The sequence below is a fragment of the Scyliorhinus canicula genome, chromosome 11 (genome assembly GCF_902713615.1).
Source record: "Scyliorhinus canicula chromosome 11, sScyCan1.1, whole genome shotgun sequence".
In the NCBI taxonomy this organism is placed as follows: Eukaryota; Metazoa; Chordata; class Chondrichthyes; order Carcharhiniformes; family Scyliorhinidae; genus Scyliorhinus; species Scyliorhinus canicula.
Window position 1 is genome coordinate 39,961,822 of NC_052156.1, and position 21,693 is coordinate 39,983,514.

At 43.3% G+C, this 21,693-nt stretch overlaps 1 protein-coding gene across 13 annotated transcripts in view; it reads right to left on the reverse strand.

The window, feature by feature from the left end:
- Positions 1–21,693, reverse strand: part of LOC119974015 (ERC protein 2) — a 1,008,595-nt gene that overhangs the window by 942,008 nt on the left and 44,894 nt on the right. For all 13 annotated transcript variants that reach the window (XM_038812801.1, XM_038812804.1, XM_038812800.1 and 10 more), the window contains one exon: positions 20,096–20,904. In XM_038812801.1, the coding sequence (XP_038668729.1) occupies positions 20,096–20,770 (675 nt within the window). In that variant the 5' untranslated portion in view covers positions 20,771–20,904. The remainder of the gene's footprint in view (positions 1–20,095; positions 20,905–21,693) is intronic.

The window sequence follows — 21,693 nt, forward strand, 5'->3', positions numbered from 1 at the left end:
GACCAACCCAGCAATGGAAAAAGGGCAAAACATACTATGTGGCTCAATGAAGTCAGCACATTTTGAGGAAGCTCCCCTTTATATGCCAAAATGCAGTCAATAAAAATAGATGAAATTGTTCTTTGTTCATAGTCACCATTTGAAGAATGGGTTTTAATTTTTTTTTTAAATTATTCAAGGACTTGCCAACTGACCTTAGCACTGTCCACAGTTAAGTTGGGGAAGGTAGTCATTCTCACCTGTACATCTGCATTGTTCGTCCCAGTTTTCTTTTCTACCACTGTTTCTTGCTTTCGCTGTCTTTAATTCTTTGCCCTGTATCAATGCTTTCACATGTCACTTACAAATAGGAGATTGGAATGAGCCAGAAGCTATAATTAGGGCAAAACAACAATGTGGCTCTCCGTGATTCTCTACCCAACCCTCCCCAAATCACTAGTGCATCCGCTACATCTTCCCAGCACCCTATCCCTAATTACATGCATCACTTCACCTTCAAACTTGTTTTCTCTCCTTCTTCCACTGACATTTCTTACTATTCATCCACTCGACACACTCCTCACTTCATGAGACCTCTCCCTTTCACTCCTCCAGTTCCTCTCATTCGCTTTCCTAACTGTTGCTCTCAAAACAGCTTTGCTGACTTTCAAAATTCAAATTCCTATTTTGAGGATTTTTATTTTATTTTTTTTTTTAAAAGCGTCAGGAAGACTCTCGCCTCCTGTCCTTCCCATTCTTGAGAGCTCATGGGCGCGATTCTCCACACCGCACGCCGGGTGGGAGAATAGCGGGAGGGCCCCCTGACATTTTTCACGCCCTCCCGCTATTCTCACCCCCCCCCCCCCCCACCACCACCGACGCCACGAATCGCCGCTCGCCGTTTTTTTACAGCGAGCGGCGATTCTCCGAGGCCGATGGGCCGAGCGGCCGGGCCTTCACGCTCGTTTCAACACGGCAGCAAACACACCTGCGCACTGCCGTCGTGAAACGGGCAGCAGATGCCCGTTTGGGGCATCTGGGGGCCTGATTGGCACGGCAGTACCACGGCCGTGCCAAGGGGGCCATGCGTTCATAACTGACGCACTCTTTTCCCTCCGCCGCCCCGCAAGATCAAGCCGCCACGTCTTGCGGGGCGGCTGAGGGAAAAGACGTCAACTGCGCATGCGCAGGTTAGCGTTGTCCAACCTGCGCATGCGAGGCCGAGCCGGCGTGACGCTTGACGTGCGGCCTTGACGACCGTCGTCAAGACCGCGCCGCCGTGACGCACGGGCCCGCACTCCTAGCCCCGCCCGGGGGGGGAGAATCGGCCCCGGAAGTGGGCGTGAAGGCTGTCGTGGGTCACGGCCTGTCCCACGGCAGCCTTTACGATTCTCCGCATTTGCGGAGAATCTCACCCCATATCTTTTGCAGTTCTGCGGCTGTAATTTTAAATCTTTGCTCTCTCCAACCCTCTCAGTCCATCAACGGTCCCACCCTCACCCAAACTATCCTTGCCCTTTTCCTCCTTCAGTCTGTCCATCCTCAGAAATTTCATTTGCCATCTCAATTAAACTTGCCCTTCGTTCCACTATGTGATGAAGGTAGAAATTGATATATATTTCATATTTGTGGCAGTAATGTTACTAAAAGTCCTGGTTTAATATGCACACAGGCAGTGTGTCTACTAAAGCGGTGGTAAAAACGAGATAACTATTGCTTCCAACCAATTACTTGTTTACATGCAGATAACTAATTGACCATTATTTTGATTGCAGGAGATTCCCTACGACGTATATAATTTGAGGGATTGTGTTTAGTGTTCGCTGAGCAGGTCATGGGATAACTGAGTGGGATACGGAAGATGTAATGGGAAGAGCCAGGTCTGCCTTTAGCTTTGCAGTCTGCCAGAAGATTTAAAATTGAATAGCGGTTTGCGATAGGATTTGAGTCTGACAAAACAAAAGGATTTTCTGGTTGTTTCTGAAAGGGTCTCTCTCTCCAAAAGGTCTGCACAATTAAGCAAGTAAACCTAATTGTCAACTTTAAGTGGCATTTGAACTATATTGGGTTGCTTAATTAAAATATTGTGGCAGGTGAAGATAGTACGTTCAAGTATTTTCCATTTATTAGAACTGTTTAACTATTAATTGTAAAGCTATTTATTTGATTTAATGTGGTTCATTCTGTGTTTAAATTAAAGTTTGCTTTAACATAAAAGATACCAACTGGCCAGGGTCATCACTCCTAGGGTGAAATGTCCTTTCCTCACTGTCTTATCAATTGAAAATTGTTTGGGGTTTCATGTCCAGTATCCAAACAAAAGCTAGGATCTGGTCTGTTATCATACCATGGAAATTCACTCTCCACATTCACGACTACCCCAAGACCGTGCCAGCTCCTATGGCTTCTCTACTCCAATTGTTGTTACAGACAAATCTGTGAATCCCTCAATACACACAACTCCTACCTTCAATTGTTTTGCCTCTGGTAAAGACTCTTTCCCAAGAAACTTCCAGTTGCATAAAGTGTTTGGCTTCCATTCACCACAATACCATGAATCCAAACCCCACTCCAGAAACCCGCATACATATTCCAAGTTTATAATTTACGTACTGAGGAAGTATTTTGGATGTGACATAATGCCAAAATCCCATCTTGCCCCCTCAGGTGAGCATAAAAGATTCCATGGCACTATTTGAAAAGTATGAGAGTTCTCTCGTTGTCCTTGCCATCATCCCTCAGACATTACCACTAAAGTCATCTGCTTTGTAGGATACTCTCAACACAAATTGGCTGCTGCATTCCCTTATGTTACAGGATTAACTACACTTCAAAAAGGTACTGTACTGAATCAGCTGCATACTGGTTTATGCCTTCTGGAAGTTGTGAAAGGTACTATATAAAATGTAAATCCTTTCCTTTTACAAGGGTGCATTCCATATCTATAGATAATTTATATATAATATATGCATACATCCAGGGTAGCTTTCAAAAGCTAGATTTAAATCTTTGGAATCAAATACCATTGTTTAGAATAGCTTCAGTAGAATACTTGCACTACTGTGTAATTCATTTAAAATTGTGGTGCACTGCTGCGTAATTCATTCAAAATTGTGGTAACGAGCTACCTAGGATAGAAATAAAGTTATATCTGTTTAAGAGGTTTTCAAAATTAAATTATTTCCATACTGAAGCTGTCGAAACAATTGTAACTAGGTTTATGCCCATAGTTTAAATTCCTGCTGCTTGCTCTATTCATTTCATTCCAAATGACCTTGCTGGTGTTCATTCAGCCATCCTGTTACACAATCCCTCTGCTAATAAAAGCCACAGCTGTCTAATAATATACCAATATTGATTTTGTGGGATGTGCCTATGACGTTATCCTGACAGAAAATTTAATTTCCAAGAATGAAAGAAACTGTGGGAAATTATACAGGGACATATGAAACTCCAATGTCAAGAGATAACAGAGTCTGAGAAACAATGCATATAAAAATATACATCACATGTTTGAATGAATGAATTTCTGGCAACATATTCAGATATTAGATCAAAATCCGTTTCATTCTTCATTCTCCTTGTTTAACTGCTTCCTCCCTTCCATCATCAGTGGTCATTTGATTCGCCATAGAACGGTAAGGCTATGGAACTCTAATTCCTTCAATTTTCCAAGTCTGCCTACTTAAAAAGGAGCCTTCTGAAATTCTTCTTTCAACTATGCCTTCAGCATCTAGCAGGTAGTCAAGAATTGGCATTCAGGAAATCTCCGAAACTGCACGAGGTTTGAAAATAGAAACGGGGAAGTAAAGGACACTGAAGGATCAATGGAAATTCTAAATTGAGAATCAGGGAAAGATCACGACTGGGGAATAAACACAGGAACTTAAGAGATAGGAAGAGTAGGCCATTTGGCTCTTCGGGTCTGGTCCGCCATTCAACAAGATCATGACCTATCTTTGTAGAGTAATGGGTTAACTGTAATAAGAATAATAACTGAGCATGAACAAAGGTGAGTGAGGGGCACTTCAGAGGGGAGCAGTAGTTGCGTCTGGATGTCTATAACCTTATAAATAGTTGGTAATGTTAAAAAAAAAAGTGATTTGAATGAAAGACATTGGGCCGTAATTTCCTCGGAGTGACAATCAGCAGTGATTGCCACTCAGTGTGGACTTACCTGCGCTCAAATTCTAAAATGCCCATCTCACCTGACGTTCCTGACTTAGGCCAGGTGATATTCAGGCAGTGAAGAGAATCCCTGGCCACTGCATCAAAGAAGCGGAGCAAAGGAACTCACACACCCTTTTCTATTAATGGCACAAGCTGCCGTAAAGCAGGTAAGTTTAAAGCTCCCGCTGAAAATAACAGGCCAGGGGAAGGTACATTTCAAAGGGAAGTGAATGGAATTTAGGGGGGGGGAAAGAGAAGAAAGAGAAGAGTCAGTCATCGATGGGATTTTTCTGCACTAAGAAACCAAGGAATCCAGACATGAACCCACAATTACGGAATCTTCGATCTCAACCCCACCTTCCTGAACTATCCACATATTCCCCAATCTCCTTAGTATCCAAAATGTTATCCGGCTTGAACGCACTCAACCACAGTGTCCACAGCTCTTTCGGGTAAAGAATTTCAAAGATTCACAATCCTTTCAGTGAAGAAACTTTGCATCTCAGTACTAAATGGCTAAAACCTTTTTGAGACTCCATGTGGAGTCCCATAAGAATATAAATCCCCATAAGAATATTATATAGTTCAATGAGATAACCACTTATTCTTCTAAATTCCAGGGAATATAAGTCTTGTGTAATTCATCTCTCTTCATGGGGCGATCTGATCCTCTCATCGAAGGAATCAGCATAGTTGAACCTTAATTTCTCTCCCTCTCAGGCAAGTATATCCTTTATGCAAGGAGACCAAATTCTTGGCCGTGCTCCACATGTGATCTCACAACAGTCCTGTGCAACTGCAGGAAGGCTTTTTCACTCTTCTGCTCCAACGGTTAGCATACCATTTGCCTAATTCCTTTCTGCATCTGCATATTAACTTTGTTGATTTGTGTACAAGGACACCCAGCTCCCACTGAATATTTACTGCTCTTGTACCATTTTTTAAATATTATGCTTTTCTATTCTTCCTGCTGAAGTGGATAACTTCACACTTCCTCACATTATGCTCTATCTGCCATGTTCTTACCCACACAGAACCAGTCAATATAGGATAGGAAAATGGGTTGGGGGTGAGGATCAGCATTTCCCACAGAGCCAGGAGTAACAGCAGCAAAGTGGTGAATAGGAGCTGCACTGAAAGGTGAGCAGCCATTTAAAAGGGGGCAAGTGAAAACCATGGGTAAATAGTGAAAGAATACCATGGGCTGCCATGAAAAACAATAATTCCCTCTGAAAGGGAGGAGGAATGTTCTTGGAACTATAACTCTTCTCCTTCAACGCTGTTGGGCTACAATCCTGGAACGCACTATATGACATGCACTGCAACACAACCACCACTTTCTCAACAGCAATTAAAGATGGGGAATAAATGCTGGCCTTGCCAGTGACGGCCATATTCCAGAAATGAAAGCAAGAACAAAAGAGGAATAGGCTATTTGGTCCCTCAATCCTGCTCTGCCATTCAGCAACATTGCTGATCAGATTGTGGCCTTAACTCCACTTTCCTGTATGCCCTCCATAACCCTCAACTTCCTTAGAACATAGAACATAGAACATAGAACAGTACAGCACAGAACAGAACAGGCCCTTCGGCCCTCGATGTTGTGCCGAGCCATGATCACCCTACTCAAACCCACGCATCCACCCTATACCCGTAACCCAACAAACCCCCCCCCCCTTAACCTTACTTTTTAGGACACTACGGGCAATTTAGCATGGCCAATCCACCTAACCCGCACATCTTTGGACTGTGGGAGGAAACCGGAGCACCCGGAGGAAACCCACGCACACACGGGGAGGACGTGCAGACTCCGCACACACAGTGACCCAGCCGGGAATCGAACCTGGGACCCTGGAGCTGTGAAGCATTTATGCTAACCACCATGCAGTTTAATTATGTTCATCAAACCAACCTCCAGGAATTCCAAAGAATAATGACCCTCTTGAGAAAATAAATTTCTCCTCATTTCAGTCTTAAAATGGGAGACCTCCTGTGCCCCTTAGTTCCAGATTCCCCAGGAGGAATAACATCCTCTCAGCATCAATGCTGTCAATCCCCCTCAGAATCCTATCTGTTACAAGAGTACCTCTCATTCTTCTAAACCCCCAAAGAGTATAGGTCCAACTTGCTCAATCCTTCCTAACAAGATAACCCTTTCCTCTCAGGAATCAACCTTGTGGCTCTTCTCTGAATTGCCTCCAATGCAAGCACATCCCTCCATTATTCAGAAGACCAAAACGGTATGCAGTATTTCAGGTATAGTCTCTTCAACGTTCTGTACAGTTGGCTTCCCTTTCTAACATTCCATTTGCCTTCCTAATTAATCATTGTACCTCTGTGCTAATTTTGTGATTCATGTGTAGACACAGATTCCCCTGTACTACAGAACACTGCTTTCCAATTTTTTCCCCGTCGAATTGGACCACCTCACATTTTCTGACATTATAATCCATCTGCCAATTTTTTTGCCTACTCCCTTAGTCTATTCATATCTCTTTGCAGACTCTGTGTCCTCCTCATATCTTGCTTTCCTTCCAATCTTTGCATCAGCAGCAAGTTGGGCTAAAATACTCAATTGTTTCATCCAATAAACAAAATTGTACAATGTTATTTTTAAGTCCTGCACCGTAACTTGCTTTACCCACAATATTACATCCTTTTTAATTAAATGTCTTCCACTGAAAATTATACTGAGTAGAGATAATAGGAAACAGGCAAACTAATTCAACTTAGCCCACTGTCTAATTGTACAAGTTAATTGTACGCAGCCAAAATGTGTTTTTTTAAATCACTTGCATCAAACAAAATTTGAGGTTTTTTTGTATTACTCATTCCCCCCTCCCACATTTTTGCCAAAGTTCTCTGACAATTCAACAAGACTCAGGTGGTCATCTGCAGGAGAGAAATGGAAAAGATAGATTCTGGGAATTTAAATCACCCACACATTACATGGGACAGGGCAGGAGTAAACTGAAAGAGAAAAGGGAATTCTGAAACCATGTACAGCATATCTATATGCCTAAAAGGTGAGAAATTGTGGACGAATCGGTTTGTGGGTGTTTAAAAAGATCTGGTAATAGTGTCAAATGTGAGTACACTTCGAGAATAATAGTCACTCATCAAATAGAAAAGGTACAAGCTATTACAAACCATAATGGAACCAGAAATGGATGAGCTAGCTGAGGTGAGGTGCAATCAGAAATTAGCATGCAGGACTGTAGATTAACAATGGATTTAATTTAAACAAAAGATTACAAGTTTTGCAGAACAGAGTTTAGCAATCCCACAACCAACTGATCAGATCAAAGCTCTGTGGGCAGCACGGTGGCGCAGTGGTTAGCACTGCTGCCTCACAGCACGGAGGTCACTGCCCATGCTGAATTTGCACATTCTCCCCGTATCTTTGTGGGTACCCACAACCCAATAAAGATGTGGATAGAACATAGAACATAGTGCAGAAGGAGGCCATTCGGCCCATCAAGTCTGCACCGACCCCCTTAAGTTCTCGCTTCCACCCTATCCCCGTAACCCAATAACCCCTCCTAACCTTTTTTGATCACCAAGGGAAATTTGTCATGGCCAGTGCACCTAACCTGCACATCTTTAGACTGTGGGAGGAAACCGGAGCACCCAGAGGAAACCCACACAGACACGGAGAGAACGTGCAGACTCCACACAGACAGTGACCCAGCAGAGAATCGACCCTGGCGCTGTGAAGCCACAGTGCTATCCACTTGTGCTGCCCTTCTATGATAGGTGGATTGGCCATGCTAAATTGCCCTTCAATTGAAAAAAATAGAATTGGGTACTCTAAATTTAAAAGATCATAGCTCTGCAAATCCTGCCAATTCAGTCATGAATGGAAGTAGACAATTATTCACAGAGAAGTCGCCACAAATAATCGTCAACCTCAATGATAGGGGAGCCCAGCACATCAATACAAAAGACAAGGTTGGAGCATCTGCAGCCATAAGTGCCAATAATAATAATCTTTATTAGTGTCACAAGTAGACTTACATTAACACTGCAATTCATCTCATTCACCTCCTGAAGTCCCCAGTATCACAGATGCCAATCTTCAGCTAATTTGCTTCCCTTCACATTACATCAATAAACAGCTGAAGGCACCTAATATGGCAAAGGCTATGGACCCTGACAGCATTCTGGCAGTAGGACTGAAAATGTTCACGCCAGAACAGGCTGGCCCCTCGCCAATCTTCTCCAGTACAGCTAGAACACTGACATCTACCCGGCAAAGTGGAATACGTCCTGTACACAAAAAGTAGCCAAATCCCGGTCAGTCACCAGCACATCAATCTACTCTTGATCATCAAAGTGTTGGAAGGTGTTGTCTACAGTGCTATCAAGTGCCACTTACACATCAATAACCTGCTCACAAATGCTCAGTTTGAGGCCCACAAGAACCATTCAGCTCCTGACCTCATTACAGTCTTGGTCCAAACATGGACAAAAGAGTTGAACTCAATGCGAGATGAGTGATTACACTTCACATCAAGACAACAGTTGAACAAGTATGGCAACAAGGAGGCTTAGCAACAATGAAGTCAATGGGAAGCATTTTGGAAGAGGACTAAACCTGTTGTCACAGTCCTTGTTGGCTTCAATTCGAACAGGAAACCCTAGGTCAGCTGACGTCTGGTGCAGGCCCACTGAAGGGCTGGCCTTGACACCTTTAATTTCAGAAAAGTTCCAATTATCCAGCAACAGATTTGAATCTTAATTGCCAGCACATAAAATTGCAGTAATTACCCCCTTGGTCAAAAATCAATGTCTGCCCAAAATTTGGCCCTTCAATGGAGCTGCACCCCACTTAATGATCTCCCTCAACCTGCTTTCAATGCCACTCATAACCCGTGTAACTCCTCTAACCGAATTTAAGAAATTTCCTGACCTCCTGTTCTGGCTGCGTGGCCGTTCCCACCTTTTCACTCGATGGGGGTTGTGCAGGGATTCCAAAGATCTCCTGCTCTGGTGAAAATCTTGCAGGGCCTGAACTTGGGCCTTTTGATTGGGGCAGGGAAGCTTTCGACCCCATATCCTTTCGTGCACCAGCAAAACATTGAAATAGAGACACAACTTTCACCTGTGTGGCTTGGCCTCCTTGTGGCCCCATTTCAGGAGTGAAAAATCTGGCTCCTAATTCTGAAAGAAGGATTTAAATAAAGCCAACAACTTCATATTTCACAAAAGCAATTTCATTTATCCACTGGATTGTTTGGTGTATCTTTTATTTCCTTCTTCAATTATTTCAGTCAACATAAAAGTACAAATATGATCTATAACTTCAAACGGTGCATTGAATCCCATTGCACATACCCACTTGTTGTCCTTGACCTCTAGCTCCAGTTGACACTTGGTCTTTGTTTCCCCCTTTGCACTGCTGCACAAAGCCACCCAGTGACATAATATTTTCTACCTAGTTTGTGTCTGTGATGCACTCTACAAAAATTAGTTCAAATAATCAATCGACCCCTTCAATAAAGTGGTGAATTGAATAAACTAATTACTTTATCCGCACTGTAAACTATACTGTATTTAATAAATTAATTGACTGTTGACAGTTTTCTTAAAAACCCACAAGAATGTCTCAGCGCTATAAATAGATTTGAGGAGAGGTGTGTTACATCAGTCAACAGACTTCATTCCATCAGAATCCAGCTCTATACCTCCACCCACAATAATGTGTGGCGATGGTGGTGGTGGGGGGAAAGACAGAAAGACTTTGCTTCCAATTTCCACTCTTCTCTGACCTTCACAATGCCCATCTCTAATTCTTCCCTTGACTTCCTCGGTCTCGATTTCTGGAGATAGGCAGGCCATCAACCAATATTCACCAACCCCATCAACTACCTATATTACACTTTCTCTCACCCTGCTCCCTGTAAGGACTCCTCTCAATTCTCCCAGTTTTTAAGTCTCCAGCTCATCTGTTCTCATGGTGCAACCTTCCACACTAGCACTTCTGTCAGGTCTTCCGTATTCCCTCAAAATGAGAATACAACCCATTGTGGTTGACAGGGTTCTTGGCTGCACCTGTCCATTTCCCACACCAGCTCTCTGCCTTTCTCCTCCCTTCCATAACCACGATAGGGCTCATACCCACCACCACCATAGTCGACAGATCATCCTCCAGCATCTTCCTCTCCCTCTCAGTATGCCAAAGAATCCATTCCCTGTGATCCACTCATCAATCACCCCAAAAGCCCCTCCCCAGCTCCTTTTTAAATACAGGAGCCAAATATGCAACAAATGACCTTTTATCTCCCATCTCCTGTCTGTCCAAGCGCTCAAAAACTCCTTCCAGGCAAAATAGCGATTTTGGTGTACATTCAATTTACTATAGTGCACACAATGCAGTCTCTGCTCCACTGGCGAGATCAAATGCAAATTGGGTGTCAGTTTTGTGGAATACCTCCTTCCATCCGCAAGCATAACCCCCAAGCTTCTGGTCATCTGCCTTTTTAATTAACCAACTTCTTCTTGTGCTACTTTGTGTTTTCAGCCTCCTGCAATGTTCCAATGAAGTTCAACATAAGCTCAAGAAACAGTACCACATCTTTTGATAAAGCTTTCCAGACTCAACACAAGAGTTCAACATTTGCAGTCTGTAACCACTGCCAGCGTTTTGTTTCATTATCTTTGCAGATTTTTTATTCTAATTTTTCTCTTGTGTTTTTGGAAGGCAGTTAGTCACCAGTCTGCCTCGCCTTAGACACATCTTTTACTCCTTTACCACTCCCTTACAATTAATGACTTGGATGAAGGAACCAAATGTGCAGTTGCTAAATTTGCTGGTGGCTCTGGGTAAGCCAGGAAGTAAAAGGACACAAGGAGTCTGCAAAGGGACACAGGTGGTTTATGCAAGTGGGCACGAATGTGGCAGAACGTGGGAAAATGTGAACTTGTCCACTTTGGCAGGAAAAGCAGTATATTATTTAAGTGGATCGAGGCTGAAGACCAATTGTTTTTTTTAAATATAAATTTAGTGTACCCAATTAATTTTTTCCAATTAAGGGGCAATTTAGCGTGGCCAATCCACCTAGCCTGCACATCTTTGGGTCATTGGGGGCGAAACTCAGAGACACGGGGAGAATGTACAAACTCCACACAGACAATGACCCAGAGCTGGATAGAACCTGGGACCTCAGCGCTGTGAAGCTGCAGGGCTAACCCACTGCGCCACCGTGCTGCCCGCAGACCAATTGTTGCAGTTCACCCATGCACTCCTTGATTTTTTGCCATTGCCTATCCACTGTTATCCCTTTACGTAGGCGGCATGGTGGCGCAGTGGTTAACACTGCTGCCTCACAGCACCAGGGACCCGGGTTCGATTCCAATCTTGGGTAACTGCCTGTGTGGAATTTGCATGTTCTCCTCTGTCTGCGTGGGTTTCCTCCGGGGGCTCCAGTTTCCTCCCACAGTCTAAAGATGTGCAGGTTAGGTGGATTGGCCATGCTAAATTGCTCCTTCATGTCCAACGGTTAAATGTGTTTTGGGGGTAGGTTGGGGGCTTGTGCCAAGGTGGGGTTCGCTTTCGGAGGATCGGTGCAGACTTGACGGGCCGAATGGCGTCTTTCTGCACTGTAGAGATTCTATGATAACTCTGTGGTACAGAGGAATCTGGGTGTCCTGTAGGCCAGACATAGAATTTACAGTGCAGGAGGCCATTCAGCCCATCAAGTCTGTACCGACCCATGGAAAGATCACCCTACTTAAGCCCACACCTCCACCCTATCCCCGTAACCCCATCTAATCTTTTTTTGCACAAGGTAAGGACAGTGGATTTCCTTCCTTAAAGAATTTTAGTGAAGCAGGGTTTTTACAACAATCAACAATGGTTTCATGGTCATCGTTAGATTTTAATTGAATTCAAATATCATTACCACTGTGGTGGTATTCAAACCCTGGATTTCTAGTCCAGCAGCAGCAATACCACTGCATCACTGCCTCCTCGTAAAACAGAATGTAGAGTTGAGGCCACAATCAGATTAGCCGTGATCTGTTGAACAGTGGAGTGAGCTCATGGGGTCAAAGTGCCTACTCCTGCTCCTGGTTAACATTACGTTCATTGGCCCTGAACCCCAACTCTTCTTCATTTAATCTTTCCTGTCCTTCACCCAATCGCAGACCTTCAACTTGTGTTCTTCTTCCCATCCATCCCACCACCCTGTCCCACTTTCACATGCTTCAAATCTATTTATTACCTTTCCAACTTTTCCCAGTTCTGATAAAAAGTCATTGGCCTCAAACGTCAACTTTATTTCTCTTTCCACAGATTTTACCTGACCCAAGTGTTGCTAGCGTTTTCGGTTTTATGTCAGATTTCCAGCATATTTTGCTTCGGTCATTCAATTGTGGCTGGTTTTCAAATTGTTAATTTCAAAGAAAAGCAGCGGAGTACTCACCAATACCCTGGCCAATATTTATCCTTCAGCCAACAGTGCTAAAAATGTGTAATTATTACACTGCTGTTTGAGGGACTTTCGTGTAAATTGGCTGATTTGTTTCCAATATTACAAGTGACTACACTTCAAAACTACATTAAAGCACTTTGAAACATCCAGAGATCAGGAAAAGGTGTGATAAGTCATTCCCTCTATTGCAGGAATCGTGCCACTCACGATCAGTCTGCTGTATATTCACCCATGCCAACCTTCCATATGTGCCATATGCCAATTGTCTGCCAGCTCCTCCCAATTGATAAATGGAAGTGGTCAATCACCTCCATCTGGTAAAGTATAACTGTCCAACATCTGTTATCACTGACCAACCGTCAATGATCATCTTCCAATTGTTTGGTAAACCCACACTAATCCACCATGCTTTTGATTAGCCAAATTCAAAGCACCCTTCTCCAAATGACAGGTGTATGCGATCAGTATTTAAAGCAAGATTTTTTTTTTCTAAAAAAAGGGCTTTGCAAACAATGCAGGGACAGCTAGCTTCTGCTTCAATTATTGAACTGAAAAAAAAAGATTGATCATTTTTTAAAACTTGTTTCAAGCTGGGTGGACAGCTGACATTTTCTATCTTTGAAGATTTTTTTAAAATGATGCAAATTCTATGTAAATTCCACTAAGTAACTGACCTCAAACAGAATTAAATGTCAAATATAGGCTATGATTACTTCAGAAAAAACAAAGATTTGAGTTCATTTGAGATGCATTCCCCTTATGAAGCCATTTGATGAACACAAAAAAAAATGGTTTTGAAGAACACAAACTTGAAATGCATAGGTACCAGGGTAGAGAATACATTAGATTCACTAAATCTGATGACTCACAGGCTGTATCCAGAGAATGATGATCAGCTGCAAAAATATGAAATCTTTCCAAATGTTATTTGTAACTTAGTTTACATTTTTGATAAAGTAATTGCAGAACGATAATTATACAGTCTACAAGAACATTATGGCACAGGAAAGTTCCTAAACTATCAAACAGAAATTTCAATTAGTCCTCCGCTGGAGTATATGAGCAATTCTGCACACACACACACACACACCAAGAAAGATGCAAAGGCCTTAAAATGAGAGAGAACAGAGATGGTTTACCGGGGATCAGGAACATCAGGTCTGTGGTGGAAAAAACGTGAGGACTGTCCTTCTTGGAATAAACAAGGTTAAGAGATGACCTAACAGCAATTATCAAGATGAGAGGTTTTGATAGAGCAGATAGGAAAAAACCTACTAATCAAATGCAATTGTTTTAAAGTCACAGTATCTTGGACAGCTTGAGGTGCGTACAGGATTGTAGAAAAAACACAGGGCTGTGGAACCAATCACGGCTTCTCTTTCAAAGTGCGAGCAGGGACAACGGCCTCTTCTAATTCTTCAACATAATGAAGTAAATTTCAATATTTTAAGAAAGCTTCAGAACGTTTGCATGCAAATATAAAATTCTGAACAAGGTTACATCACTACCACAAATCATGAAAATGACTTAATGGAGGACTTAATGTGGTAGATTATATCCCTGGCTGAAGAGTCTGGAACTAAATGGCCATAGTGTCAGGAAAAGATGTTGGCCATTTATGACTGAAATGAGGAGAAATTTCTTTACTCAAGCTTCTGCGTCATTGGAATTCTCTAATCAAGAGGGCTATGGATGTTCAGTCGTTTGATATATTGAAGGTGAAATTGATCAATTATTGGGCAGGGAGGAAATCAAGAGATTTGGAAATAGGGCAGGAGCTTGTACAAAACCAACCATGATCTCATTGAATGGCAAAGCAGGCCCAAAGGGTCACATGGCCTACTCCTATTTCTAATGTTTTTACAAAATTCACTAGAAGAATAAAATAAGGGAAAACTGGATATTTTTATATCTATATGGTAAACTCACACTAGCGGTTTGAAATGTTGAAGTGCCCAGATATACCGCGAGCCAAATCATGTCATTGCAAACACAATATTAAACAATAACAAATTAAGAACATTAAAAAGTATGACAAAAAAAAAATTCAGTTCTGTAAATGTGGCTGTGAAGACACCCAGAGGTGGAAACCGTTCATTGGATTTCTTCAAGGTGGGGGGGCCTGTGTTTCTGTTGACGTTGATGTTTGGTCATCTGAGATTTTCACGCACATATGTAAAAGGCCTTTAATAAATACAATATTTTATTTATTTTTTGTTTAAAGTGACTGAAATCAAATTTAAAAACTTTCCATTAAATGATGACATCTGCTTCTGGTTAAATTTAGGATTTCTTAAAAAATCAATTCAATTGAGATCACAAATTAAAACTCAGCAACTTTGCAATAAAATACTGGAAAACATTAGAAATGAAGGAAGCACAAATATATTAAGTACATACTTCTTCATTTCAGAAATCAACAGGAAACAAAATCTTTAGCATCAAAATTGGGAGATTTCATGATAGGTGGTCACACACTTCGATCTGCAGGCTGAGTGTGGCCATTTAAGTTGTTCAACGATGAGCAAACCGTGTGGAATGCAATTCATGTTAGAGCAGAATCTCACACAATCTCAACAACCAAATTTTTATTTACATTGGAATAAAATTGTTTTTTCCCCCAATTGGTCTTGCGCTGCTAGCTCGGAATGTATTACAAGTCCCGCTCAGCCAGTAACATATTGAAGTAAACACACCAGATTTTTCTTGTTATATTTAAGGTCAACAGCCAAGAAAAAAAAAAACTTATTTTATTGGGTCTTCTGAACTTCATTAAACACTTCGTTCTGGCAGCAATACCATCCAAATGTGGAAAGGAAAGTTGATACTTTGCAAGCTTGTCCAGTGTTCTATCATGGGCAGTTTGCATATCTCCTTTGTACAGAGATCAACAATGATAAAATGCCCTAAAATGCCTTCATGTTAATTATTTCTGTTAATTTATTATTTGGTGAAAATTTTTGAAAACTTGAATAAAAATTATTTTATGAAAGCAATGATAAAATGCACTATACAAATGTTAATGAAGAATAGAATACTTTCATCATTCTCCCAACAGTTGGTTTGTGATTTAAAAGCAAAATTCTCCATCATTCTGTGATAGATAGGTGGGCAGCACAGTGGTTAGCGCTGTTGCTTCACCGCGCCAGGGTCCCAGGTTCGATTCCCAATAGAGTCACTGTCTGTCACGTTCTCCCTGTGTCTGCGTGGGTTTCCTCCGGGTTCTCTGGTTTCCAACCACAAGTCCCAAAGACGTGCTGTTAGGTGAATTGGACATTCTGAATTCTCCCTCAGTGTACCCAAACCGGCACCGGAGTGTGGCGACTTGGGGATTTTCACAGTAACTTCATTGCAGTGTTAAATATAAGCCTACTTTGGGGTGGTAACGAGGAAGTTAGATGAAGGAGAGCCAGTGAATGTGATCTATTTGGATTTCCAGAAGGCCTTTGACAAGGTCGTACAGGAGCCTGCTGAAAGATATAAGAGCCCATGGTGTTATTGGCAAGTTACTGCCATGGATAGAGGATTGGTTGACTGGCAGAAGGCAGAGAGTGGGGACAAAGTGGGGCGGCATGGTAGCACAGTGGTTAGCACTGTAGCTTCACAGCACCAGGGACCTGGGTTCGATTCACTTGGGTCACTGTTTGTGTGGAGTCTGCACATTCTCCCCATATCTGCGTGGGTTTCCTCCAGGTGCTCCGATTTCCTCCCACAAGTCCCAAAAGACACGCTTGTTAGGTGAATTGGCCTTGAGGGAGTCCAGAGGAGGTTCACAGAGATGATCCCCGGAATGAATGGCTTGTCATATGAGGAGCGGTTCAGGACTCTGAATTCTCCCTCAGTGTACTCGAACAGGCGCCAAAGCGTGGCAACTAAGAGATGTTCACAGTACTTCACTGCAGTGTTAATCTAAGCCTACTTGTGACACTAATAATGATTATTATCCATCATTATAAAGGGATCTTTTTCAGGATGGCAGCCGATGGCTAGTGGTGTTCCAAAGTGTTGGGACCACAACTATTCGTAATATACCTTAACAATCTGGAAGGAGGAACTGAGGGCATTGGGTTTTATTATTCCTTCATGGGACATGTGGGCCAGACCAGGTAAGGACAGCAGATTTCCTTCCCTGAAGGGCATTAGTGCAGAAGATGGGTTTTTACATCATTAGACATCTAATTTCAGGCTTTTATTGAATTCAATTTTCACCATCTGCAGTGGCGGGATTTGAACCTGCGTCCCCAAAGCACTACACTGGGCCTCTGGTTTACTGTTCCAGTGACATTATCATTATGTCATCCCCTCCCCGATAAAGATATGTAGAGGGACATGTAGTGTTGAAGAGGTGGGGAGGCTGCAGAAAGACTTGAACTTGGACAGGCGAGGAGAGAGGGCAAAGTGGCAAATGAAATACAATGTGGAAAGGTGTGAGGTCATACACTTTGGTAGTAATAGAGCCATAGACTATTTTCTAAATAGGGAGAAGCTTCGGAAATCTGAAGCACAAAGGGAATCAGGAATCCTAGTTCTCCTAAGGTTAACATGCAGGTTCAATTGGCAGTTAGGAAGGCAAATGCAATGTTAGCATTCATTTTGAGAGGGCTAGAATATGAGAGTTGGGATGTACTGCTGAGGCAGTATAAGGCTCTGATCAGACCACATTTTAAATTTTGTGAGCAGTTTGGGCCCTATATCTAAGGAAGGGTGTGCTGGCCTTGAGGGTGTCCAGAGGAGGTTCACAGGAATGATCCCCGGAATGAAGGGCTTGTCATATGAGGAGCGGTTCAGGATTCTGTCTGTACTCGATGGAGTTTAGAAGGATATGGGGGGGAATCTCATTGAAACTTGCAGAACACAGAGGCCAAGATAGAGTGGATGTGGAGAAAATGTTTCACTAGTAAGAGAAACTAGAACCCGAGACCACAGCCTCAGACTGAAGGGACGATCCTTTAAAACTGAGATGAGGACGAATTTCTTCAGCCAGAGGGTACTGAATCTGTGGAACTCATTGCCACGGAAGGCTGTGGAGACCAAGTCACAAAGTATCTTGAAGACAGAGATAGATAGGTTCTTGATAAATAAGTGGATCAGGGGTTACATGGAGAAGGCAAGAGAATGGAGAGAAGAAACATGTCAGCCATGATCGATTAATGGAGCAGACTCGATGGGCCGAATGGCCTAATTCTACTCCCATGTTTTATGGCCCAACACAATTTGTAGGATTCACTATGGCCACCCATGGGAAGCATCCCATTATGAACAAAACCTGCCAAGGAAGAAACCATAACAAGACATTGCAGCTGACACCACATTCCAGTTCCAGTATCAACATCAAATTCTGAACTCTTGTCAATAGTTAACAAGTTTGGAAATCAAGTCATCACTATACCGGTACAGAACTGTCAAGTTTTGATTTCTCCATTGGTTGGGTCGCAATAATGATTAGATTAATTTCAGGCTTCAATCTGGACCTGGAATTCGTTAAGGGAGGACAGAAGGTTATTGCTAATCCATTGTAGTCCGAAGGAAAACAAATAATTTAGTTTGAAGCAAGCTTCAATTCGGCTCAATGAATTACCACCTTAAATGCCTTGTGATTCCACCCAGATCTCAGTAAGATTGTGTTGGCATCAAATAGTTGAACATTTAAAACTCCAAACAGCTGTTGAAAATGATTGGGTTTTTTTTTAAATCAACAAGTTACTACAACTCTAAAGCAAAAGGAAAGTTTAAAAAATAACTGGGTTTGAAAAATATTTTGTTGAAAAACTTTGATTTCTACACTCCTACTGCATGGGACTTAACAGATCAGCAGAAAACAGGCGAACACTGGATTTAGGACAGGTTGGAAGGAAGAGGGTTAGTGGTGAACAAAATCACAAAGTCGTAAGTCTCAAGAGGTTTCTCAAGGTAGAGAAGAAATCTCCAAAGGGAGGCAAGGTGAGTAACTCTCCTCCTGATGACAGAAAGCCTGTCCACCACCTTCAAGGCACAGGATGGAACACACTCCACTTGCCTGGTCAAGTGCAGCACCAAAAACACTCGGAAGAAGCTGGACATCATCCAGTGCAAAGCAGCCCACTTGATTGGCACCCTTCCAAAGAACATTTAATCCCTTCAACACCAACACAGTGGCAGCAGTGTGTACTATCTACAAGATGCACTGCAGGAACTCACCATGCAGAAAGTCAAAGGCAGCAGACACATGGGAACACCACCATTTGGAAGCTCCCCTCCAAGTAACTCACCACCCTGATTCAGCAATATACCACCATTCATCACTGTTGCTGGGTCAAAATCCAGTAACTCCCTCCTTAACATCACTGTGGAGCTACCTGCGAGAACTTGAGCAATTCAAGAGGACAGCTCTCCACCACCTTCACAAAGGCATTTAGGGATGGGCAATAAATGATAGCCTGGCCAGCGATGCCCACATCCCGTAAATTAAGTTTTTAAAAAAGGCGGCTACTAGTCATTGATGGTGGAGTAGAGAAAGCACTCCTAACGAAAGACAGGTCAACATTGGAGGACCAGGACAGAGACAGAGCTGGAAGATGAAAGCAACTGAAGATGAGGATGAGCTCAATGATAACATGGGCAGCTAGTGTGATTTGACCGTGATGGAGGTAATGAGGACAAATATTTGCCTACAGGCGAGTACTAACTCGGAATGGTATGGTTTTGAGTCGCTGAAACAGGGAGCACAGCAAGATTGACATTTAGAGGTATCCTGTTGAGAAATCACAATAACGTGGATCGAGGTTTTATCGTTGGAAGAGAGGTAGGAGCAAAAGGTGAGTGCACAAGTGTTGATCTTAGTTTAATTGGAGGGCAGTAAAAAAAAAACAGCTGCGGGACTAGCAATAAGACACGCATGTTTCATATCCCCATGGTAAGGGTCAAGTGGCAGACAAGGAGAAAGACAAAGACTAAAGTTGCAATGCAAACATACACTAAATTGTGTGTTCTGGTTGTTTTGCCCTCCTTTCCTCATTTTCACTTCTGTTTCTCTTCCTTTACATCAAGTTTTCTTTCCCCAAATTCATTTCCCTCTATTGCCACCATCGATTATTTTTATCTTCATCTCCCCCTCTCCATACTTTTTCACTTTGTGCGTTTTTTCCAACTCACCTTCTCTAACTTTTACCTATCTCTCTGACTCTACCACTACAAGCAATGAAAGGCATACAGACAACGTCTGTACTCAAGTGTGTGACTAAATGTAGGCAAAAATAAATGGGAACTGGGACACAGTACTCAGGTGAGTGGGCAGGGTAAAAGGGGGCAGCATCTATGCCACCTATCTGGGCATGGTGGAAAACGTAACTAGTTAGCTAGCGGAGGGTCCAGTCAGTGTCTTGGCTGATGTCCATCGGAGTCAGTTGCTCCAAGGGGAATTATCCATCTTGCTGTAAAAAAAGGTTAGGAAAAACTGGTACAAACCACGATTTAAACTGTCAAACCATCTTTTGCCAAAACTAGGACCAAAATCATGAAAAAAAGAATTATACCTGGCTTTCCTCGTGGGTCACTCTCATCTGCTCTTTGAGGACTGACATCCTGGCCGCCTCCTCTTTCCTCAGCACTCGTTCCTTCTTCAGCTCGGGGCTCCAGAAGGTTTTGATGCTGTTCATGGACGACCCCAGCTTGGTGTCTTTAATTTCCAGCTCCTTCCGGAGGATCTCGTTCTCCCTCTGCAGCTCCTTGAGCTGCGCCTGCAAATCGACCATGGTGTTGTCGCGGACCTGCCTCAGGGTGGAGGGCACTTGGTGGTGGTGGTGGTGGTGCGAGGACGGGGTCACCATGCCGCTGTGCTGGTGGTGGTGGTCGCTGAAGGACAGGACGTCCCCGCCGGGGGGCAGCCCAGCCGAGGCGATGTTGGGGCTGCTGCCCATGGCCGTGACCCGCCCCCCGTAGGTGGCCCGGTTGGTGGCCCTGCCCAGGGTCATGGTGCCTTTGGGGAAGCTGGTGGAGGCCACCCCTTCGTGGTCGCTCAGGTACATGGGTCCCGACGTGGCGTAGGCGGCGTTCAGCGACTGGATGTTCTCCATGGACAGGGTTTTCCCCGCTCCGCCCGTCCCGCTGCTGTTGGTCCTGCGGTGCCCCAGGCGAGGGGAGCGGGGAAGCCGGGGAGACCGTGACGGGCTGCCCTCCACGTGGCCCACGGCCCTGGAACTTCCGTACATGGTTCGTGTGTCTCGGAGTCAAATATGACAGGACTCGCCCGCCAGCCACCGCCTCCCGTTCCAGCTGCCTGTTCCAGCTTGTTACTGCATTTCCACTCGTGACGAGAGACAAGGGCTTGCCCTTCTCCTCAGACCTGGAAAACATGTGGGGGGGAGAAGAGAAAAAAAATAAAACAGGCAATAACTTTACTTGACAAAATGAACAGGTGAAAAAATGAGCTAGGGGGCAACCAAATCTGATCAATCCCCCTGGAAATATTATCCTGTGCAGCGTTAAACACAGGTAACATAGCCATGTGCATTCCAAAACCTCGTCCAGAGTGGGACTACGATCGTTCACAAGAGCATTTTACACTCGAGCTGACTTTTTCCTTCTAATTATTCTGAAGGTGAAGCAAAAGAAAAATACAGATTTAATGATTTACAAATAGTGAAGCGGTTCCCGCGTTTAATAGGAATGTGTCAGCTTGCTGGCGCAGCGGGAGAGGTCTTTATACCATGAGTAGTCTGATTAAATTGCTTTTCAGTTAAGTAAAGGCGACATCCTACTCCCAGTTTAATTTGCATATCTTGCAATCCTTGGAGGAATACCTTTATCTGCGGTCTTTCATTTCACCCCCCCCCCCCCCCCCCCCCATTACCTTCCTTTCTTGGCCGCCTCCTTAAGTTCTCTCTTCCTATAACTTTCTATGCTATCTTTTAGCTTCCCCTCCCGCAGACCAAAAGATACAGCAGCTTCCATACTCTTAACAAAAGCAATTTATATTTATCCAGCACCTTTTGAAGATAATAAAATCTTCCAAAGCACTCCACAGCACTGCTAAATAGCAACATTTGACACCGAGCCACGAGGTGAAATTAGGGTGGATGGCCAAAAGCTTGGTTAGGGATAGATTTCCTCACGGAGCGTTTTAGGAGAGAGG